Source organism: Micromys minutus (genome assembly GCF_963924665.1).
Source record: "Micromys minutus genome assembly, chromosome: 1".
Classification (NCBI taxonomy): Eukaryota; Metazoa; Chordata; class Mammalia; order Rodentia; family Muridae; genus Micromys; species Micromys minutus.
The window spans coordinates 32,923,851-32,948,798 of NC_137969.1; the positions used below are offsets into that span (position 1 = coordinate 32,923,851).

At 47.7% G+C, this 24,948-nt stretch overlaps 1 protein-coding gene across 1 annotated transcript in view; it reads right to left on the reverse strand.

The window, feature by feature from the left end:
- The window catches only part of TNS3 (tensin 3), a 176,091-nt gene that overhangs the window by 88,242 nt on the left and 62,901 nt on the right, over positions 1–24,948 (reverse strand). The window contains exons 6-12 of the mRNA XM_080940492.1: positions 24,257–24,307; positions 22,263–22,385; positions 18,836–18,900; positions 16,127–16,210; positions 11,900–12,012; positions 11,169–11,229; positions 10,338–10,413 (exon numbers count right to left, since the gene is read on the reverse strand). Of these exons, the coding sequence (XP_080796618.1) occupies positions 10,338–10,413; positions 11,169–11,229; positions 11,900–12,012; positions 16,127–16,210; positions 18,836–18,900; positions 22,263–22,385; positions 24,257–24,307 (573 nt within the window). The remainder of the gene's footprint in view (positions 1–10,337; positions 10,414–11,168; positions 11,230–11,899; positions 12,013–16,126; positions 16,211–18,835; positions 18,901–22,262; positions 22,386–24,256; positions 24,308–24,948) is intronic.

Genomic DNA, 24,948 nt, shown 5'->3' on the forward strand with positions numbered 1-24,948 from the left:
GTGAAGGATGGCTTGTAAACATACTTCGCCAATCTAAAGGGGAAGAAGACACTTAACTTCAACACCCACCAAGCAGGGGAGAGCAGGTGCAGGGGACAGCTCATCCTCTTACCAGAGAAGCAACACCACAGAAACTCCAGAAAACCAAAGGCCAAAATGTCTAGGCAGGAAGGCTGGCCACCCCGGCCCTTGGGCAGACCCAAAACTTGTTTACACTGTGCTATCTACCAGGAAACAGCCTGCAAAGGATGGTCCCTGTTGACAAACATGCAGGGGCTCCTCCCAAGCAACCTCTGCTAGACTGAAGTCACAGATCCCATCTCTAGTGGTCCTGGCACGGAAATTTGCAGTTGTCTATCCACAATCAAGAGTGAAAAAAACCCAGAGCCCATGCTGGCTTCCCACCGACCAATGGGAAGCTGATTGATCCCTGGTCCACAACTCTTGTTGTGGGATCCTTGACTCTTCAGCAAGATTCAAACTCAAGATGGTCCTTGGTGTCAAAGATATCCTTCTAGAATGTTCTTCTGAGCCTTCGTGGCCCACAGCCTTGAAGGTTTAGCCCTGTCAGCCAGGGTTGATTCCACATTGCCCTCCAATAGGGCCCTGTGCCCCTAACCCTGCCCTGTTCTCCTCTGGCTGCCTCAGAAGAGAAGTAACCAAGGTCAGGGTGAGAATGGCAGAGGAAAGAAGAGTCCCTTTCAAGCCAGTCTTGCTCTCAAATATATATTAAGGAGAATAAATATTTGAAGAGCAAGGTCTCAGGAAATCAGGGCACGCAGTGGACAGAGATCTAGCTGGGTCCATTCATGCACTGACAGGAGGGAGTGGCCTGTGGACATGACTGGGTGAATATAGGGGAATCAGGAACTCGCAGCCCCAGGAGTATGTAATGCAGCCACAGTTTCTTCTGTTCTCAATAGGCTATGCTCGCCTTCCACCCACTCAAGTTACTAGTATTCTTCTCCTATGGCCACCTCCCTAGTCTCGTCCTCTTCCCAAATCCCTCCCAGTTCTGGGTATCCCAGGCACACCTTCTACTCTGGCCATCCCTCAAGCCACACACAAATACTTTGAATCACAACCCAGGCATCCCAACTCTGTCCCAGCCAAGCGTGGGAGGAAAAGGATGGGTATTCACAGGTTGGGCAGCTCCCAGGTACTTTGGGCCTGGTGTGATCTCCTGCTTGCAAATTCTTATTTGTCACATCACAAGGGCTCAAAGACTCGTAGGATTGTCAGCAAGAATGATCTGTCACTGAGCAATGCTATGCTGTTTTCCCGTAACCTCTCCTATGGGTATTCTAACAATGCTACACACACACACACACACACACACACACACACACACACACACACACACACACAAACCACTCTCCTCTCTCAAGACTCCCCACAGGCCCACCAATACAACAGGCCAGACTTGGAAAAGAGGCCTATTAGCCAAGGTCCTAATCTTGCGACCTCTGTCAGCCCTGATCTCGTGACCTCTGTCACCCACAAGAAGGTCCAATGAGGATCCACTCAGTATAGGTATCAATTAATCTTTGTAGCCACAACGGTCAAAACTCAGAACTGTTCTGCACAGTGAGTTGAAAGGACAATACCGTGCTTGACATGGGGCCCCAGAGGCCAATCTTTAAGACAGAAAGCCTAAATATCGCTGGGCAATCCCAAACCACTTTGGTTCTCTGGCTTGAACATGGACGTACTCACTTGAGTGTCCTCAAAAAGTTTCTAAACCACCCCTGACCCTTCGCTTCCAGATTCTCGAATAGTTTCACTTGAAACGATCCAGTGTGATGGTCACCGTTCTGTGGCAAGCACTGTGTTAAGTGATGCCTGTCACAGAGCCCACCTGAGAAGCGTGAGAACATCGGCACTGGCCCCCAACTAACCAGAAGCACGCGTTACTCGGGGATGTTGGGGTTGTTACCCTTGGAACCTTCCGTTCTTCCGCTGTAAGACGGATAGCAGCTTACTCCTCGGAACATAGAGCTGGTAAGTACCAGGAGACCTTACAAATCTACCTGACATCTCCGTGATTACAACTTCATCCTGTCCACATATGCAGACTACGACGCACCCACAGACTCAATCAGCTTCAGAACACATGGAGGCTTCTTTTCCCCCAGCATTCCCTAAACACTGCAGTACCACTCACATGGCGCTCCTGCTGTATCAGCAGGTATGACGAGCCATCGAGACATTATTTGAAATACGTAGGAAATGCACATGCGTTGTATGCAAGCAGCTATTTTATAAGGAATTTGAACATCTGGTCCTAGAGCTAGTCACCCATAACTCGCTGATAAACAGACAGACAAGTTAGACTAGTTAGTAATTAACTCAAGAGCATAGGCTTCTGGGAAGGGAAGCCTGGTACTCCAACATGCCGTTAGTGATGACAGCCATGGAAGGGTCTTCTCGTGGTCCGAGTATAGTCTGGAAACCTAGTCTTGTTTCCTTACGTTTGCACGAAAATACATTCTACACCCTCACCTGCATGCTAGGAAGATGGGGCCCCTGGAACCAGGTAAAAAACTGAGTCCTTAAGGTAAAGGCAGGTACCTAAGCCAAGTGTGTAGCACGTGCCTGCAATCCCAGCCCCTGGAAGGTCGAGGAAGAACAATGTCTGAGCTGATCAAAGTCAACTCTTAAACACGGTCTCCTCCAGATGTGCTAGGCACGGACAAGGAAGAGCCAAGATTCCTCTTAAATTCTCTAAGCAATACAATCAGAGTACTCAGACATCCCCAGAGAAGTAAGTCCCTCTTCGATCCATCCTGGCTTGGTGGGGCTATCTAGACTAATGCTATAATGTCCCTCTGAGCTGAGCATGATTCCGGGGTCCTAATACTGTCAACTCTGGAACAAAAAGCAAGGAAAGGTGAGCAGGTATGGGCTTCAACAAAAACACAACTGAGGTCCACAGCATAACAGAGAAAGAAGAAAAATCGAAAACTAACGCAGTCACGGATACAATGGAGCTCCAGCCCCAGGCCCTCTGCTGGGGCAGCTTGGGGGAACAGTTCCACCCCTCCTTGGTCATACACAAGTGCCCACTGCAAGAAACACCAAACACCGGTGCTATTGGAGCAACCTCTTAAGGAGGCTTCACCTGTGTTCACAAGCCCAGCCACTGGTCGCAAAGCCAGCAACTATAAAGACAAAGTACAAATGGCTGTGGTTTGCCCAGGCGGGGCAGCAAGCTAGAGCATGCCAGATGGAAAGATGTTTACAAGCCCTGGACCAAGTGCTGAGCGGGGAGGGGGCAAGCTGGCTCAGGCCCCAGGCTCCCTGCCAGGTTCCTGGCGGGGCCTGCAGCAGCCTGAATTCCTGAGCAGGTTACATAAGCTACAGGCAGCCTCCCCAGGGAAGAGCCTTGCACCTGACCACAGCGTACTTTGAGGCAGGATCACAAAATGTGGCCCTTTGAGAAAAGCCCTTTGTAAAGGCAGGAGGGGTCCCTAGGAAAGATGAGAAGGATGGCCCAAACCAAGGAATGTAGCAATGTCAGCTTTCCTGTCTCCAGTCACAGCGCCATCTGCTGGTCACCAGCCAAAAGAAAATCCTACAGAGTTGTGTTTTCCCAGAGTTTCCCATTGAAACCCTGAGGTTTCCCTTCAGGACCTGCCCCTTGCTATCTCTGTTACCTGTCTCAGAAAAACGCAGCACGTTCACAGAGAGAATCGGTGACAAGGCAGACTCTGGAAAGTAAATCTAATCACACATTTTCTACCCCTTGAGGTGTCCTTTCCAAGTCACAGTGGCTGCCAGGTCCCAAATACCTGAGCCTGACACGTTTCCACACCTGCAGTCTTCGAGGCTTTTAAACTACACACGCTGCACAACACATCAGGCGGTTAACGGGTCAGCGCCGAAGCTAGACCTGAAGGGGCTGTCTTGGGCCCTGAATGTCTATTTGGTTCATTTAGACATGGGCAGGGCTGTAGAGGAGGAATGTGGGCTAAGTCCTGAGTTGCCAAAGCCCAGGACACAGGGTTAAGGATGGCTCACTGTCACGTCGTAGCATCTTCTCTTTCCTAAACTCTTGAGGAGGGACCAGGGGCCCAGGAAGCCTGAGCTATGGCACAAGGCAGGCTCCACGGACTAGGATCCGAGGGCTGACTGGGACTCCTGATCCTGCACCCTCTGGGCTGAGCACAGTCGAAAGCTGTGCCTGTCACTTGCACCTGACTAGGGGAAGGGTCTGGTCTGCTGTAGCTGGACTTGGGATCATCTTTGTGCACACACCGGCCTGTCAACTGCGTTAGCTATCTGCCTGCCCATTCGACTAACCCAGCACTTGAGTCTAAGCTCTCTGAAAGCAGGCCTTCAGCCCGCCTCTACTAAACTCATACGCCAGTTTAGGACAAAGGCTAAGGAACTTGATCAGCAGGGATGGCCAGCAGTAAACCCCAGCAAATGTGTTCAGTCACCAATAGCTGACTGTCAATCATATAAACCATTCTAGAATACGCCACTGGGGGCTAAACAGTGCCCTTTTATGTCCCCAAGTCAAAAGCTCCAGGACCTCAGAATATAATTCTTCTTGAGATGATTTTTTTTTTAATTAAGGACATTTAAATAAGGCTGTCAGGGTTGGCTTAAATGACCAACCCTATTGTAGCTGGTATCCTTGTAAAAAGAGAGTAGGGCTCAGAGAAATGATTCTGATAAACCTATGACATGAGTCAGGAAAGACCAACCCTGCTAATACCCTGACCTTGGACTTCGAGTCCCACAAGAGCAAGAAAACTGAGTCTTGCACAAGCCGCTCAGTCTGGGGTGAGTGTCCTTTCATCATGGCCATTTTTGGCCCAGCAGAATGGACTCAAGTTGCTGTCATATGTCTGACAGATATCAGGTCGACCTCAAAGCAGTCATTTCTATGAAATGTACAAGGAAAAATTACACTGTGATGGAAAAATACCCTCGTCAGCTGCCACGACTCCCACGCCCTATCTGATAACACCACAGAAAATAAGTGCAGAGCAAGCACACACACACACACACACACACACACACACACACACACACACACACAAAGAATTATAAACACAGGAAGTGTAAATCAAATCATAGCAGAATCCTAAAAATACTCCATGTGAGGAATGAAAAGGGGTACAGGAAGGAAATCGTCTTATCAAAACCACATATCTCTTATGGAAAGATCTAGAACCTCCTGTTGCCAGCGCTCTTAATGGAAATGAGTCATGCATGAGGAGCTAGCTGTTCTGTGGCATGAAGTTCATGTCTAGTGGTCCTCGAGCCTGAATCTCACACATTATGCACCCCAATTTTACAGCATAGTTGGCTTCTGTTTCCACAGGAGCACAGCTAAGACACATGCTCCATGTCACACCAGGCCCACACATCCATGGGAAAGCCATCCCCAGCTCTTACAAAGGACTAATTGCAGTTTGTCTGGAGCAGCTCAAATAAGAAAAAGGAGAGAACCCCTGGGACAGGGGAGCAAGGGCTGGAACACCCACTCAAAGGCAGCTGCCAGGCATCTGGGGAAGGCTCTGTTCCAAAGGGTCTTAGCAGGTCCATGAGGCAAGCACACAGATAGGGTACCACGGCTATCATGGGTGGAGAGGATGCTACCACTAAGCTGAGCAGCGCAGGGTCTAAGCTTGTTTCCCTTTTCTAAGCCTGGGTTAGACAGAACAGGACCAGGTTTGAGGGCCTAGTCAGAGGCAAGCAGAAGATCCAGGCTTGTGTCCCTTTTCTAAGCCTGGGTTACACAGAAGAGGACCAGGAAGTTTGAGGGCCTAGTTGGAGGCAAGCAGAAGATCCTAGCAAAATAGCAGAGAAGCTCCTGAGAGGATGCCAGGCAGGCAGCAGCCAGAGCAAGCAGGGGGTAGCAATCTGTACGGTGGGTTAAGTTTGTAGTCCCTAAACTCCACAGGGACAGTATTAGAATATGGGAGCTCCCGGGCATGAGGAAGTCAGGAGGCTAAGCCTTCTGAATGCTGTTAGCACTCTGTAGAGACTCCAGACCCCTTTCCTGTAGGAGAGTACACAGGGACATAGTGCCATTACACACAAGAAACCAAATCCCCACTGGATATAGAACCTGCCAGCCCTGGACATTGGACTTCCAATCCACAGAGCCATGAGAAAGAAAGTTCTATTGCCTGTGAGTACATCTGAGAACTTGTGTAAGCATCTGTGTGGATCTGTGTAAACAAGTTAACACCATCTAAGTACCCCAGTGCAACAGCATTCTATAGCATTAACCTAAACAAGTGAAGCCAGTCTGGGGAACCAGCAAGAAGAAAGGGGCAGGGCCTGCACTCACAACTCATCCAACCAGCGCAGTCCTTCTTCTTGATACAAGCCCAACACTAGCCTCACGCTTAAGCTCAATTATAACATACTTCTCCAAAAGACATCCCGACCTCCCATGGCCCCGGTCTGTTGGGTCCCTTCAGCTTCCTCCCTTCAGCTCCCAGTAGAGGCTGGCTCCTGGCCTCCATGCTTGGTTGGGCTTCATGGTCAGTAGAAAACGCAGGGCAGATTCACTGGCTCTTGGGATCACCCAAACTCCCGCTGCTCCTCACTTTCTGCTAAAAAGACTCCACATTAGCCTCCTTCTGGTTCCGAGGCAGCACTGTTCCCTGAGGTGCCTTGTGCTCCCAGGGGCTACTGCTGTCCCCGCCTTGATGCCTCCATTTCACTGACGAGAGGATTTCCTAAGTTCTATGTGCTATAAAGAGAGGGAGCCACATGGTGTTGAAATGCCCTAGATGGAATCTTGACCTTGGTCCCCTCCCGGACTACTCAATGCCTCCACTAATTCTTGAACTTAGAGCCATTGATATCTTCACATAAGGTTACTTTTGTTACCTTGGTACAAAATGCTACATATTGATACAGATTTAAGGTTTTCGTTAGTATGAATCTTTGCATATTGACACAAAATTTAAGGTTAATTTCGATACAATATAATAATATGTAATTTTCAACTCTTGTATGGGTATGATGCCTGTGCAACTCTTTAAAAATACAAGGTTTAGCTCCAGTCCTTTTAATAGCTGCCATTACAAACAGTCTAGGATAATTAAGTGATGCAAGTTAATAGTCAGTCAAGCTCAAGGTCCTGTGAGATGCCAGTCTAGCTTCATCACAGAAGTGTGCGTCCTGGGTAAACAGATAATAGGTACCTTCGGACAGACAACGTTTGGATGCTCTACAGAAGCCTCAGAGACTCACAGAACATGGCATTCAAAACGTAATTTATTAATTTAAAATCTTTTGGGACATTGAGACATTAACTCCTGGCAGTACTCCCATTCGTCTTGGCAAAACTGATGAGCATTAAAAACCTCCAAATGAAGTTGCTTCAATAGTGGCAAAGAAAAAAAAAAATGTCCTAACTTCATCTCCAGACAAAATGCTGTCCAAAAAGGACAAACAGATGCAGGAAAGTTGATTGCCAAGCGCTACCAAGACAGGGTGAGACAACTGAGATTAATTATTACCATACCAGCCTCTCTGACTGCCATCCCACAACTGACACTTAAGAGTGTGGAGAGCGGTTTTTGCACCTCTAAACAGCTGATGGCGGAGTAATATTAATATCATCCCAGGACATTTTGGGGCTAGCCAAGGCAGGAGTCAGGCCTCTGTGCTACGCCCTGTAAGGGCTATTATCTTCAGAGCACATCTACATCTGAACCTCTAGGCAGGTTCTAAGAATAAGGCTATAAGGAAGCACATCTGCATCTGTAGCTCTAGGGAGGGCTCTAAGAATAAGGCTATAAGGAAGCACATCTGCATCTGAAGTTTGGGGTAGGGCTTTTAAGTATGCAGCATAGGGAAGTACACTCGTATTCGATGCTCCAGGCAGCATCCTTAGATATGCAGCTCAGGACAGGGTGGATTTCGGAATGTAGGCCCAGCATTATCTATTTTTGTCTCTGACCTTTTCACCTGACCTCCAAGATTGTCAACTTGCTTGATCCCTGTCTCAGAACAGTTGTTACCATTTTTGCATGCAATTAAAAAGGTTTAAAAAGAGGACAAATAAAGCAAAACTTCGCTTCAGCCACGAGGTTTTAACCTCAATGCTGGCTGAAGTCATGTTGCAGCTTTAACTAACTTGTCTTTTTCTTTCAATCCTCTCTCCGGTTCCAATGGACATCTTGAGAGTCTGAGCTGGTCTCGGACATAAGAGGGTCCCCACCTGGCATCAAATGGGCTTGCAAATCAAGTTGGAAATTGAAGTTTTGTGAAGGTTCAAATATCAGTTCAAACGTCCTGCCAAGGGACAGAACAGTATAGCCCCTGAGGTTAATGGCTTCAGATGATAGTCTGCTTATAAATGTAACTCAGTAGCCAAGGGTCACTGACATGTGATCAGAACTGCCTCCAGGTGGCCTCTGGATGCTACCCACATCATCCTTTACCTAGCCAACTGGTAAACGGCAGCAAGCCACAGAAAAGCTTTCCTGAGCTAAAGCAGCAGCCAGCTTCACCAGGATGCACAGAGCCAAGAACAAGCCAAGTCTGGGCATGTCTACTAGTAAACATCTCCCTCACCCACGCAGAGTTCCACTCATTCCTTGTGCCACCTGATTTTTCTCTGAACCACCTCAATGACCAAGAGTTACCTCCCAGCCACAGACCTCTAAACAGCTCCACATCCATTGCTTACTGGGGCTTGTATTCTGACTGGACTGCCTGCTATGAGCCATGTAGTGTAAGGTAGGGGCTGCCTAAGCAGGGGCTCCTCTAGAGGGAGAGAGGTGACCTCTTAAGGCTGAGGGACTACCTCTTTGATAGTGACAGGGCTTGAAATGCCTCAGGATAACATGATGTGGTCCACCTCCCATCCTGTCCCTCCACCCACTCCCTACACCCCAGTACCAGTCGCTGTCCCAGGACACAGGCGTGACTTTGCTCTTTTCATGTTCACAGAACTTAAGCATGGTCCTCACTTGGTAGAGGCCACAAGTCCCATAAGAAAAGGGCAATGCCTGTCCCTTTCAAACATGATGAGCTTCCTCACAAAGACAGACATGTTATGGAAGGTCCCACCAGGAACTGTGAAGCCAAGCCACCATGGCCTTCCTGAGCCACACACGTATGTCCACCTTAGGCTCCTTTGGCCTTTGCAGCATCTTCAGTTTCCCTTCTCCAATACAGCCTATGTTCCCAGAAGGCATCTCCAGGACAAAGAAACCACTCTCTACCCCTTTTCTTCCTGTGTCCAGTGCTAAGACTGGAAACTCCAAAAAACACACAGCAACGATTAAGACAAAAAAAAAACCAACAATAAAACTAAGCTCAAGACACCAGAGAAAAACTTAAAAGTTTGAGAGGGCCAAAAAGAGGAGGCGGGGGGGGGGGGGGGGCGAAGAGAGAAGGGAAAAAATGGAGGAGGAGAGAAAAGGAGGTATGTGAGGACGGAGAGGAAGGCAACTGGAGTAGAGACAAGTCACCTCTCAGGGGACTGAGCTGCACTGGCGCCACTCTCCGGCTGTAGAAGACCCAGAAGCCACCAGTCCATGAACGGAAAGCTCAGGCGGAGGCTTAGCATCGGTTTTCCAGAGAGTAGAGGGGAGCTGTACCCAACCTCCAGTCGGCTTTCTCATCTCATGCTTTCCCTTACCTCGACGGCTCAGAAAGAGGTCTGAGCGTCAGTCTACCTGTCCTTGAAAGCAGGGAGGTGCCCACTCTGGGTGAGCTATTTACAATAAAATGCAACCCAAACTCCTAAACCACCCATCATCTCAACAAAGCAGGTCTGCCAAGACCACGAAAAGATCGTATCTAAATTACTCTACACATGTCAGAAGCTCTGCACATGCCTTGCAGGCTTTCTAACAAAAACCTTTCCTAAAATCACTTTACACATATACTTCTGTAGTCAAGACAGACAGGAGGTGGAAAAAGTAGCGTTTAATCTCCTCCGAGAACAAAATGATCTGCAGAAATCAGTGTTTTGATCATTACAACCACACTGTAACAACACCAGTTACACACTACAGTCTGGCTCTGGGAGGCCTGGGATCACAAAGGGGGTCAGGTGATAGGATGCCCAGAGGGCTGTGGCTGAGTAGGAACTTTGTTCTGCATAGACCCAGGAGCTCGGTTATAAATGATCAAGGACAAAGAACTGTCACTGTAATTAAAATACTTTTACTCACAAATTAAAGCCCTTTAGGGTCATGCTTTTTTTTTTTAATTTATTCTTCTATTGGTTATTTTCATGGAGAAGGAAGTTGTAAACTGGGTAATTTTGTTCTAAGGCAAAATCAATTTGCCTTCCAGGTCCCTATCCCGGGTATCTGGCACAGTGGTTAGAGCCTGTGGGTACTCACCATGATGTCACCCTTCAGCAGCTGGGCAGGCTCTATGGCAATTCGGATCCTGCTGGGGTTTTCAGGGCCCACATTGCTTCACAGGAACAAGAAAATAGCTCATTATACAGCTCCACAATCTCATGACCCCACAGTACAAGCTGAGAAAATGACTTGATTTTTACATAAATAACCTGGAATGCAGAGGCTTTGCCTTGTGGAAATCAGTCAAAAGGTTTGAGAAATCTCTGAGCTGCAGCGAATTATTTTAGCTCCATCATAGCCCCGGACTGCAAAAGTCATGCTTAGGGTTGCCTCAACCAGGAAAGGTACGGAGATGGGGGGTACAGACCCTGCTTCTGTGACAATTGGAGGATATAATTTCCACAGTGTCATCCTTACATGGGAGTTAAGCAAGGGGTGGAGGTGAATTAGGGCCCAGAAAAGAAATAATGAATCTTTCTGGGTGCCAGGACATCTACCGTTTTTCTCATTTTCTGTCACTGTAAATGAAGTGCTACCTACATCATTGCAAACCAAACTCAGGCAGCCATACAATTCTGAGGATACCTAAATGCTAAGGGGAAATAAAAACCATGGGTGGCTTCGCCCTAGCGCTTTCCAGTAGACCAGCTTCCAACCAGTAATGCCCACCCCATCCTCTATCCTGGAGGCTCCACGGTTCAGCCCCTCACCAGAGGCAACTAGTGATGCAGGGACCCTGCACCTCTCAGAACAGCAACTTAGTGACCTTGGTATGACTGACCCCACTACTCCACTCCCTCTTGTGGGAGAGACAACGCATTTCACAGTCTTTCCCCAAGCCACCCTAAACACAAGCCAGGTACTTACTAGATCCCAGATGTATACACAGGCTGCATGGCTTGGTAGAGCTTCAGAAAGGGCCGGCAAGCTGAAAGAGAGGCACAAGCCAAGGAAAGGAGGGATCACGAACACATGAACAGATGTTCCACCAACAAGAGGACTGCTTTAACCAGAGGACAATGGTGAGGGGAGGTTTACAACCTACAGTTCTGCAAGATCACCTTACTCCTGGTGATCAAGGGGACTAGAAGCTAAAGATATACCATCAACTGATGATTGAGCACCTGCTTGGATTCAGCCAAGGAGCAGGAGACAGGGTCTGCCCCCAACCCATGTTGTGAGCATCTGCATGGGACAGGGGCCAAGGTCTCTGGCCACATGCTGTGAGCACCTACATGAAACAGGGAGTTGGGGAATATGACACAGAGGAAGAAAGACCCTGAGTTAGGAGGCAGTCTACTGTGCTGGATTATCTCAAAGAGAAGAAGCACACAGGTGACCCACAGAGCTTCTCGCTCTTGATGACCCTGGCCTAGCAGGAGTTCATGTCTTGGGTCACAGGGCTATTTGTAATTCCTTTATAATTACAAATTATAATGTCCTCCTGCGATTGGTAGTTTGATCCCAACTCACGAAGCTCTGCCGACACATTAGAACCACAGGTACAGAATCTAGACACCACAGAGGGGGACTGGAGGGAAGACGGGAGAGGCTGCTTGTTTAGAGCTCTCTCTAGTCCAGGCTGGGAAGTCTCTCACCTCCTCCAGTGTCAAAGCTGGGGGTTCCATGCAAGATGACGAAGTGCAGGAACAGGGGTGAGGCGTTCATCTTCATGACTCCAGAGAGCAGCCCGCTGAGAAACTGCACGTACCTGCAGGAGACAGTGGCTAAGACTTGCAGCTGAATCGTAGCTGCTGAGTCTCAGAAGCAGGCAGTACAGAATGGAACCTGCATCTGGAGACCCCAGAAACACCTTGTCCCACTGTATATATAAAAAAAAACACAATTATTATCCTATGCTTGGTGTGGGGAAGGGTCACCACCTCGCTGAAGCTCCACCCACAGCTCTGAGAACTGCTGACAATGTCACTGTGTATAAGGACCTCTTTCTCCTCAGCTGTCCCCTAGCCCATCACCAGCAAGGCCAGCACCACACACAGAGTGACAAGGCACATGCCCGGCTGCTCCTTCTGCTCACGTGAGCCATGATGAGCATTTGGTCCCAATGGCCCCTAAACTCCTGTTCCCCCCCACACACACACACATCTCCAGAGTGGTCTCGTCTCAGCTGATGAGGTTCACCTACGGCCACCCATACATACTGAAGATGTGACTTTTGCCATATGCATTCTGAGCACTGACCTCGGGGGTCCAAGCTGACTGCCACACTCCTTCAGACACATGTCAGTCAAGAGAGAAGTTTCTACACTAAGTGTGTGTAATCAAAGGTTCTTCCTAAGGCATGACGTGGTTGCAATGCCCAGAGTGGGAACTGTACCCTTGTCACTGCCTGACGCTCCCCTGGCTTCCACCATCCCTTGCTCTGCCCTGCCCTGTATAATTGTATCCCGCTCCCATGGAAACCCAGAGGTAGCCAACGCCCTAACGCCCCTGACAACAGTTCCTACTACGACCGAGCTTCAAGATGTCTCTCGGAATCTGTCTGCTTGCCTTTCTCCAACAAAGTACTGCACTCATTGCAAGAGGGAAGAAATGGCATGCTCTCAAACTAATGGTTCATGCAGCAAGCAGGAAGTACCCGTCACCAAGACCCTCACAGGCATAAAAACACTTCAAATGCCCACCGGAATGCAGACCCAGATCATGGGTTAAAAGCTGAGTTTGGAGGCAAAAGAAAGCAAACAGAAGATTTTAATGTTTTCCCACTTAGGTTCTACCCTTTCGGGAAGCTTGACTATTATCCCACAAGCATTCACTTTACTGTAGAGAAAAAAACCACAGTGACAGACAGGGGGCGTCAGCATCCCACAGTCCCAGTAGCCTCCTAGGTTCGGGAGAGGAGAACAATTCTGTGGCCCATCAGCTGTGATCTGTGGGTGGCAGAACTCATCAGTCCCTTGGGTCTGTGGCCTTGAACAAAGGTAATGGTGCTTACACACAAGTTCAAGGTGGAAGACCTAAGACTGTTTAAGATAGCTCTGCTCTCTTCCCAGCTCTGGGTAATCCTGAACACCAGGAAACAAGTGTCCTTGACTTGTCTTTCCTGGGAAGAGACTCTGTGGCGATCCAGACCTGCTGTGGGTGGCTCTTCAGTGACCAGCTCAGATAAGACAGATTATCACAAAGAGGGACTTGGAGGTTTGAGGGCTCTGTGTTGGTAATGGTCATTTCCTTCTCTGATGCACACCCAACCCAGACACTAGGATGGAAGGTTCCTGCTAAGATTTCCTCAGACTTGACAAATCCTATGTGGCTCTGCAACCTGAAGATTTGTGACTCCCACTCTGTGTAAGACAAACCCTTCGGGAAGCCGTGACTTCTCCCTGCCCAGAGGCCACCAGCTCCTAATAAGATGGCAGATGGGAAGCTTTCATGGTGTTGGTTAACTGTGTGGTTTTTGGTTTGGTGTCCTCCGACCCCCAGGCATGGTAACACGCCTGTGACCCCAGCACTAGGGAAATAGAGGCAGGATAATCACGTTTAAGGTTATCCCAGGCTACACAAGTCCCTGCCTAAAAAAAAATAACTAAATAAACCAAAAACTGAAAAGGCACGGCACTACGTTTCCCATTGTGCAGCAACAGATGACACCAGCAGAATTGTGTGTGCTTTTACACAAGCTTGCTCATGAGGAAGCTGAGGCAAAGTCACTCATGGACAGGTGGTTATTAGTAATGAGACCCAGGTCTCAGTCTTTCCTCCTTGAAACTTGTTCTTAATGACTGTCGTCTTCCCAGCTGTCCACTAGGGGGCGCTCAGCTCACAGTGAACCACGTAAAAGAAGAAGCCACAGTAAGCCTTTGTCTACATAGTTTCAGCCAAAGCCCATATCCTCCAGGATAAGGACTTTACCTCAGATGTGCAAGTCAGCTGGGAAGAAGAAAGCAAAGAGGAGGAACTGAAGACTATCATGGTAATAAGTCTTCTCTCATATGTGAACCTAGATTTTACTGTGTTTACACACACACACACACACACACACACACGCACGCACAAAACTGTCTGTGGAAGAGGGGGTGCAGAAGAGCATAAAATGCTATGAATATGAGCATAATGCATATTATACATTTATCAGATGTTATAATGAAATTTATCACTTTACACACTAATAAAAACCTGAAAACACCCAAGGCACACAACACGGAAGGGCACACACATCAGCTCTACACCACACCAGACCATTTTATGTAAAGGTCTTGAGCATCTGCAGGTTACTGACGGGATCTAGGTCGTCTTCTGTGGAAGGTTCTGGGTGATTCCTTCTTCATCCACGGTTGCTTGAAAGGTTGAGGATCTCGGCCGCAAATCCTAAATTTCTCTCCCACCCTCCGTAGTGTCAACTACGATCCTGACTTTTTAATAGTTTTTCAACTTTGGTCCTAACATAAGCTGCAGAACAGCGCCCCTGCCACGGGCACTCAGACACAGTGAGGTGCACAGTCGACTGTCACGTTCTTCTGGTCTCTCCCGTGATTCCCGAGGTTTATCCCAAACATCCCTTTAGTTGCTGGACCACTCTGTAATTATTTGGTTTGTGTCTTCTAATGCAGGCACCAGGCAAGGTGGCAAGAAAAGCGACAGGAAGAAGGTATCCCTAATCGCAAGCACCGAGCCAGTGGACTGGAACACAAAATTGAGCCCTACTGAGCCGGAAGTACTTTAAAATGAGATGTTTTCCCTCCTTCTCCTTCACACTTTCCAGCATCAGGAGAAGCGTCTGCTTCTATAAGTAGTGAGCCCTGGAAGCCGCGCCTGCCTGCTGAGTCTGGACATTGGTGGGAGTGGCATCTTGTTTGCACCTCAGCTTCTGTGCAAGTCTTAAGAATGTTGCCATCTTGGAAACCGCCCGGTGGAAAAATAATACTTCATGGGTTCATAACCTAACAGGAGCTGCTCACATGACATCTCCACAATATGCTCAAGTTTGGAAGAGCCGCTTCCCCGTCAGTGCCTGTTGCTCAAAACAGGACATAACCTGGCTCCAACCCATGGTCCCACAATGTAGCGCACATTCCTTCAAACCAAGAGCTGTCTGAGTAGGCCCAGACCACTAGAATCACGTCTGCTGGCCCAGCCTGCATCTGTATTAGAGGAAGCAGATGTGAAGGATCTAGACGCACACACAAAGGTTTGGAGCTACAACAAATTCTTATCTCCAAAATGGGGGCCATTTTACCGCTGCCTTCAGAATTCTTGGACACATTCTGGCGCTAGGACAAAACTTCAGTGAAATTATGTGAGTGCTTCCAAAAGAGAGAGCCCTGTTCCCTGACAGCTGCACCCCAACACTTTAGGGGCTACCACATGCTGTAGCCAGAACAGGAAACATCCAAGAGAATGCTGATGCTGTAGAGCAGAGGCCAGCCCGTGATGACCTGAAACCCCACAAAAGTTTAACTAGAACACAATGACAGTCACTCATGTCCATGCTAGGTATGGTTCTAACTTCTATGTTAGAGCACTGGTGAGCTAAATCCACACGTCCTGAAACACCCACCCTCTAATCTCCCCATCGGTCCCTGATCTCTGTTCTAGCAGACAGAAATGAGCTCAACATGATGGTGGAAATCAAAGCTCACTATCAGGAGACCACTGATTATCATGGCTGAAATGAAACGTGGCTCTGAGTCTCTGGGAGTGAGCCACAAGGGAGAGACACGAGGCTTTCACTAGACATGCAGGTCTATGTGACTCATACCCGTGCCCTGTAGACCCGAAAACCCCTCCCTCGTATTCTTAGGTAAGACCCAATGGCAGTGCAGAGAAGAAAAGATATTCCTCTGGCCCCAAGGATCGATACATACCGCTTCTGAGAGGGCTCCATTAAGGCTGAAACTTTATCATCATAAAACTTCTTCATTGCAAACCTGTCCAGTGCCTGGTCAGCGCTGGGGAAGCAGAGGGAGGGAGAGAGAGGGGTGAGGGGAATGAGTAAGTATGTCAGGTCAGCGGTATGCCCAGCCCCTCAGGGATGAATACTGGGATGTACATCCCACAGATGTCAGTGAGCTTCTTCCATGGTGAGCTAGCTGTACCTGTCCGCACCCAGCCCACCATCTTTCTGCAGGAGCACTCAGTTCAAAGCAGGAGCCACACTGAACTCTTGTCTGAACTACGTTATCTGAGGGTGTGATACTTAGATGAGCTACTGTCTCACAGGGAGAGGAACGGGCTGAAGGCCTCAGCCCGGGACCCTTCGGAAGAAGCCTAGAATGTGCACAGAAGATCCTGCTGTCACTGCTAAGTAGAGTCAAGGAAAGCTTAAAAGTTGAGTACGGGGCAAGGCTAACAGCTGGGAAGGGTGTGTGGAGCCTTGGGTTTCATGGGAGTTCCTAAAGTCACTCCACAGAAAATCAATCTACTTTCTAACACAGCTTACCTGACCTCTAACTCCACCCTATATTTAGAGTAGTATTCACAGAGCCTTCTGGAAACCTCAGTGGGGCATCCTAGCATCACTGAGCTGACTTAAACCATGAAGTAAAAATTATTTTATAGCAAAACTATCTTTAAAAAATCAGACAGGCAGCCAGACACGGTGGTACACGCCTTTAATCGAAGCATCTAGAAGGCCGAGGCAGGCAAAGGTCTATGAGTCACAGGCCAACCAGGTCTACACAGCGAGACATTGTCTCAAAAAACCAACAAGTCAGATAGGTGTATGAGTTCTCCATTGGGGTCCATCTGAGCCCAGGATGTGTCAAAGATTACGTGGGTATGTCTTTCAGGTTGGAGGACATAGTTTCATATCCAGTCTTTGACTGTTAAGCATTATCTTTTCTGGAATCTATTCATTTGATTAAATGCCGGGGAAGCACCCTAACCAGTGTGAAAGCTCGGAAGGCACAGAATGCTTAGCTCCATCACAATTAGTTCTGGCTTTGTCTTCTCAACACTTCAGAGTGCCTGGAACAAGAATGCTCTCTCATTTTCTAACCTGCAGTCTCTGTTTAGGGTTGCTAGTAGTTTGTGACGAACTTATTTCAGGTATGACCCCCTGTGGTGTCTAAAATATAACCTAAGGGAAGAGGAGGGATCAGACTCGTGTGAGAAACAGCCGTCCTGGGTTCTAAAGAAATGGGAAAGCCACTTGGGAAAGAAGACCTAGCAAACGCCTAAATAGGTAATAACCACACCTGCGATTGCAGAGCCACACAGGGCGGATGCTTAGGAGGTGGGATTAATTTAGAAAAGCAAGAGAAAAAAGAAGACCAGTGATATCCACCCACCTAACTGGAAAAGAAAACTGTGACCTCTATTCAAAAGCAGCATTGGCTCAAACCCCAGTATGAAGCTGTGAGAACTCCCTAGGGGGGTAGAGACATGCAAAATGGTCGCAGCACAAGGAGGCTCAACTACAGTCCCCACAGTCCAAGGAAGGACAGGACACTGAGGGATTCACACATGCTTCCTGACATTTGCATGTGATGTACAGACACAGTGGGGAGCAGGGCTTTACCATTTTGGGGATCTGCTTTGGGGTGCAAAGCTGGTGATATACCGACACAGTGGGAAGCAGGGTTTTAGCGTTCTGGGGATCTGCTTTTGGGGAGCAATGCTGGCTCCCCAGATACAGCAGCATCTGCAGTTGGAGAGATTTCTCTCAACTATGGGGGATAGTGATGTTCACTCGGGTGGTCTGTATGAAGAAACAACTGGGCCAAGTGTGGTCTCCAACCAAATTCCTTTTACATAACTGAGGGGCCAATGCGACTGGGAATCTGGATGTGTCTGGCGCGCACACACACGATGCTTATCCAAACCCACGGGGCTCTGCTTTTCACCCTGGGGTAGGGTTTCCTCCCCTGGCAAGTAGCAGCCTCTTGATTTGTTTCCAGAGAAAACATTCCAAAAGTCCAATTTTACTCCTTCACACTGCAAAGAAGAAGGTTCATAAGGGAGAAGAGAACGCTTCGAGTTCCTTAGGATGGACTGGCCTGGCCACACCACAAAGCTCCTGAGACGACCAGGAGTGTGCGAATGATGTTCACACATGCTGTGCAGGGCTGGGAAGAGAGCTAAGGTCTTGCACCCACTAGGCAAGTGCCTTAAACAAAACTGTACTCCTACACAACGATGACATATTCTAAACTGAAATTCAGCCTTAGCAGAGACCGGAAGCACACCAGGATACACCCTGACTGTCCAACGCCATGATGGCTGGGCTAAGACCAGGATCCTGTCATCTTAGAGGACTTCCCAGAACATGCAGAATGTGGTGGCTGTTTATATCATAATTTACAAGGTGTACAGTAATCTAGTGAGGAGTTCCAACAGGGTGACATCGGCCTGGCTGCTTTCACAAGGGAATGACTGAGCTCTGGGAAATCAATCAAGCACAGCATCCCAAATAGAAATATATATTTCCGTCCTGCTGGAAGTTGAGTCTAGGCCCGGAACCCTCTGGTACTAAGGGGCAGGTGGGGTCAGGATGATACCCAGGAAGACCACTACCCACATCTGCAAACCGACTTCCAATACTGGGTGGAGATGAGCCCCCAGCGCCAACTTACCTGGCTGAGACATTGGTGAAGTGCATGTAGGATGATATGACCACTCCAATGCGTCCTTTACTGCCCTGCAGGAGACCAGAGAGGAATCATTGTCCTTCCTATAGGCCTTCAGTCCGCATGAAACAGGAGCAGGCTCAGTCATGAGCAGAGCGCTAGAGAACTCCCTCATGTTAGAGCACCAGCGCCAAGCAGGGACTCTTCACCCAGGGGCCCATAAGAAGAGCAGGTGCCAGCTGGGTGTCTGCGGGAGTCCCTGGAGGGCATCCCCACACATGCCGCAGTCAGTCCCTCACCACCTCCCAATTAGGTTAGGTGAACTGGTGCCAGCAACTGCAGCAATTAGCATGACTTAATTACGCAGGTGAAACAGCAACGAATGTTTGCCCAAGGGCAGACAAGTGACAGCGATCTGTCTGTACGGCTGTAAGTGGCAGGACCTCAGAACCCGGTGAGCTAGTAATAATCCCACACCAGTGCCCGATACCACGCTTTATTCAATGGGGAGAGGGGCTCATACACAGGGAAACCGCATCCCGGGCTGGTGCGACTGAAACCTCCCTAAACATACCCACAGCCAACATCACCAATATAGAGCTTCCTCTACTGTTCTGTGGGGCAGAGCAGCCCCAAAGAGAACCATGCGCTGGCCTGAAACTTCAGGACGTACTGTTGCAACCTACTAAGAGGGCTCTGCAAACGGTAACCCAAAGCCAGCTCCGTTCTGCCCAAGGACTCTTTCCCTACAATCTGTGAGCTAAATTTCATTATCATATATTTTCAGCAACGTGGAAAAAAAGGCAATCTTTTAAAAAAAAAAAAAAAAAAACAAAACAATTAATTTGGGAGACGTGTTCAAGTCACATGAAATTTGACTTGCCGTCATTGTACCATGTGCCCGGAGACTGGCTGCTCCTGAGGTCCCCACCCACCCTGCAGAAGCAGGCTGGAAGACATAAGTACTACCTACCCCCTTTGAGAAAAGTTAGCCGAACCATGGTCCCAAGCCATACGAAACCATGCTGGCAGGTCACTAGTCAAAATAAATGAACAAACTCAATGTTTTTACAAAATCAACTGTCGTGTTAAGCTGGGGCATTCTGGGACATGGCCATGCAGACACCTGGCAGATTCTTGGAAGTATGATCCTGGTTCTTAGCATTATGAAGTAGAAAGCTACTAATGAGACTGAAGTATTTCTTAGGTTAAATGGTGTTTCTCTTAACAACACACATCACTTATAAGGAAACATCTGCTCGGTCAAAGCCAGACCCACAGAGGCTGGCCTTTCTAGCTGACGCCATCAGTCACTTCTGTGGCACTACTTACAGGTGTGAAGAGAGGCAGGTGGAGAAGCAGAATAGCCAATCATCTAGATAAGAAATAACTACTGAACTCAGACCCAGACCGCCTCTCAGACTAAATGAACCTATTACACATGGACAGAACATCCCACCAACGGCCAGAGAATGTGCTCAAGATCACAAAGGGACAGCCACAGGACAGCTTACTACGAAATCCTATCAGGTATCTTTTCTGACCACCATCGTATGAAAGTATAAATCAGGATGGGGTTAAGCGACATGTTACTGAACAGCAAGCAGTTCACTCAAACAACGGGTTGAAAGCGAAAAGTGGAGCATATATTGAGCAGAGGCTGGAGAGATGGCTCAGTGGTTAAGAGCACTGGTTAGTCTTACAGTAGCTGGGTTCGATTCCCAGCACCTGCTGGCTCACAACCATCTGTAAATACAGTACAAGGGTATTAGATGTCCTTTTTCTGGTCTCCTCTGGCATCAGGCATGCATGTGGTGCACAGATACACTTTTAGGTAAAACACCCGTGCACATAAAAGAAACATGAGAGAACTACAATGGAAAGAAAAATACATTAAAATGTATCTGACTTAACAAAGGCAGTACAAACGGGAGTTTATAGCAATAAACATCCATATCTAAAAAAAAAGTGAATGATCTCAAATGAAAATTATATTACAAGTAACTAGAAAAAGGCCAAACTAGACCCAAAGTTAGTATAAGAGAGACAAGAGAAAGAGAACACAGTGAGACAGAGAATCAGAAAACAAAATGATCAAAAAAAAAAAAAAAGAATTGTTTCATTGCTGTTTATATTTTATTTGTTTGCTTGCTTGTTTGCTTTTAAGGTAAAATAAAATCAGCAAACCTTTGGCTAAGATTAAAAGGAGAGAAGACTCAAACAGTGAGGATGGAAATGAAAGGAACCACCGTAGTCAACAGCACAAAACTTAAAGGCTCTGCAACCTATGGACAACCGCAGACACATAAAGTGGACAGCCTGGTGAAACGGGTCAGTCCCCCAACACTCACAGCAGGCCAAACAGAAAACCCCAAGAAGGTAAGGGGATCCAGTCAGCACTAAATCCCCCATCAGGGAGACTGACTGTACCAAACTGTGAAGAAATGATGGCAATCCTAAAAACTGTCCAAGAAAACTGAGAAAGAGACACTGTCAAACTCATTTTAGAAGGCCAGCTGAGTATCCCGATGTGATGCTTCGGTGTATGACTAGGCTCCACCGGCATGGTGCGGGTATGCATTCTCCATCCTGTGGTGAGTGTGAGCACCCGAGGGTGAGGGAGGGAGGTGGGTGTGCACACCTCATTTCTGTCAGGCTCCTAAGTGTGAACTCTCTAAGAATGTCCACCTTCTAATCAGCTTTTAGCTCACAGGAAAACATGGTAGGTGGGATCCACTCTTGGCTGTACACTCTAAGGGTAGGAAACAGCCTTTTGCACTTCCACAGTTCTGTTCCCTGGCTCAAAAGTCCTAGACTCACCCCAACCAACATCTGCTGGGAACCTTCCTCACCAAAGACTTCCGAACAAGGGGTAAACACGGGAAGAACACTCCCACGAGAAGCTGGGGACGGCTTGAATATATGATGAACACAGAATACAACCGTGGCAACCCAAGAAAATGGCTGCTGGAGCCCAGCTCTACCCTGCCTCTGCACCAGCTGAGACAAGAATGTCTATCAGTCATTCCGGGCATCTGTAAAAGAGAGAGTCACTGTGGGAAGCAAGGGGACTCCAGCCCCACTGCCGTGATGATAGACAACCTTGGACGGCATCGGCAACCGTAATATCAAATTAAAAGATTACCTCTCAAGGAGCGTTTCTCTGGGTATTTCAAAAGTAGTTTAAAGCAATGAGTGCTCTATGGTAGGTAATGAAAGGAAAAACATCAGAAACCCATGCACCGAACAGAGAGAGCCCAGGATGTACCCTTCAATGGAACATGTCACACCAGATGACAGATATCCTGGAAACTTGGTGGTTTCAAGGAAAATCATCTGGTACCTGTGACCAACCTGATCTTAATCTATGTGGCTCCTTAAAAGCTCGAAGGCCAGCTGGAAGCCCAGAGCCTGTGGGAGCAGGAACACTCACCCTGCAGTGGATGACGACCACATGCTGGGGGTCACTGTTCAGCCAGGACTCCTGGGCTTTACATATGGTACATATCTTGTCAAGAGGGGGTGCGTGCAGCTCGGGCCAGCCCACATCCATGATCTGTAAAGACAGAGAAGAGAGGTGTCTCGGTTTCCACCTCCTGGACCCTTCTGTGGTGATCTCATAGTGACATAACCCACTTGTCAGTCCCGGGGGATGCCGGGTAGGCTTCTTCTGAAAGCTAATGAGCACCTGGCCAGTTTCCTTTGTAGGAAAGAAAATATAGGTCACCAAGTCGTCCATAGGCCACACCTCCCACCAAGGTGCTGGTCTGCTCCTCTGTAGCTAGGTGACAATTCTACAGAAGCCTTTCAGAGGCATTAATGGTTCAGAGTTGACTGTAGAGGAATTGAGGACCCTAAGATTTTTAGATCTTTTTTAGTAGAGTCTGTGGCCCACAGGGCTGTCAGATATTACCCATTCAAGCTAAAATGGAGTCTGCCAAATACAGTGAACCAAGTGATCCCCGGGCTCTGCAGACCACAGGTCAAGAACACCAAGTCCCCCAGAAGCCAGGGAACACCTTCAGGCTTTGCCTCTATTTTGCCCCGAGAACACAGAAAAATCACTGAGCATGGCCAAAGCTCCAGGCAAGCAGCCCAGCTTCTGGCCACATGTCTTGGGAGGGCCGCATGGCTGTTGCTTCTCCTCCACTTTCTGTTTTTCGGGGATGGGGTCGGCAGAGCTTTTTAATATATATGAAAGTAATAAAAAGTTCAACAGGTTAGACCTAAAAGCAGCCAGCAAGTCAGTTCCATGAAGCTCCGGGTCCCTTCCCTGTGCACCTGGCCTAACCAAGACACATGCAAATTCTATACTGTAGTCCACTGTACTAGTGGGCTGAAGGGTCCTAATTCTGGGGCCAGAACTGTTTTAGAGTTTTGTTCAGTTTCTTGGCATCTATACCCCCCCCCCACACACACACAAATTTAAAACTGCAAATTTAACTAAATTTGAACTTTTTGAACATAACATGAGTACTCCAAAGTTTTGAGTTTCACAGCATTCTAATCTCAGGTTGTGGGACGTTCAGCCTGTACCATACTATTCTAATAGTTGCAAAGCAACTTTTTTTTTTTACATGTAGAATATAGATGCAAACACGCAGTCACAGTGCAACACAGACACACATGTGTTCAAACCAGTGAGCTGAGGATGAAGTCTGTGGGCTGCAAGGACACTGCCCTTCTGACATGGATGTTTTATAAATGACTATCCCTCTCCAAATCGAGTGGGGCCAGACAGGCTTTGATTGTTATGTTGCTGCTGTTGTTTCAAATTCGGGAATATTTGCACGTATGCGTCTTGAAGACACACTCTTGAAAACAAAATAAATCTGCTATTTGTTTCATATGCATCATACGTATGGCACCTTGAGGGAATTTTTATATTACTATTTCCAATAATGTTGTATATAGAACAAAGTGTCCAGGGTGTGGAATTTTCTCTAAAATTTTGGCTTCGAAAGTTTTTATTTTATTTTGTATGTGTCACCGGGGGTGATATGTACGCATAAGTACGGTGCGTGCAGAGAGCAGAGGCATCTGACCTTCCCGGAGCAGGAATTACAGGCAGCAGTGAGCTGCTCCTATAGGTGTGGATCAAATTCAGGCCCTAATGCTCTTAACCACTGAGCCATTGCTCCATGTCCAGTTTTAGCTTTTGAGTAACTTGGGGTTTAGATTTTCAGACAGGGGATGCTGGACCTGTATAAGTTTTGTAAGTTGATGAAGATGAGGTAAGGGGTACACTCACTTTTTATGAAGCTATCGTTTTTCATTTTAAAAGTAACCAAAGGATATAAACAACACTTAATATTCTTGGTATCAAGCTATGTTCCACAAAGGCCAACGAGAAACAACTTTTGCACAGGCAAAACACGCATCACCGATATTTTACAAAGTTAAAATATGAAGAAATCGATTCCATACCTTGGGATTAAGCTTTGTAAGGTCATATCTCTTCTCTGAAAGGTTTAATACCTACAAAGAGACACAAGGCTTTCAGGCAAATCATGGTTCTCAAAGAGGAAGGAGACCACTGCATTTTAAGGAGAACGAAAAAGGATGGAAATGCACCAATGTGTGGTCACAGGGTAAAATCAAAGTAATCTGTGGATGGATGTCATAGGAACCTTGTGAATCCTGCTTTTTTCTTTTGTTAACTGGAACCAAAATGGGCAAGGAAACGTTTCCCTCGGTGTTTTGTTTTGTTGTTTGTTCATTTGTTTGGTTTTGCTTTTAAAAAAAAATCTCAATGGCTACAAACATTTTAAAACACAGGGTCTGTACACCCATATTTATATAGTAGCTCCTCTTGGTCCTGCTCAGCACAGGGGACAGCAATAGTCTCTCGACAGCAGAGAAGCCGAGTATCAAAAAGCCTGAACTTGAGACCTGTCACTCAGAAACCACAGCTGTCTGTGGACTCAAGTCCTACAAAAGACCACAAAGTCCTACAAAGGACACATGGTTTCTCCCTAACTCGGCCCCAGCTACCTCCCAGGCCCAATCAGTGCCAGCCCCATGCCTGCCTTTCCTGAATCATTAGCCTTTCCTTGGAGGGCACAGAACACCATATCCTGACCAGCTGCATTACTGTAAGTGGCTTCCATAAAAGGCTT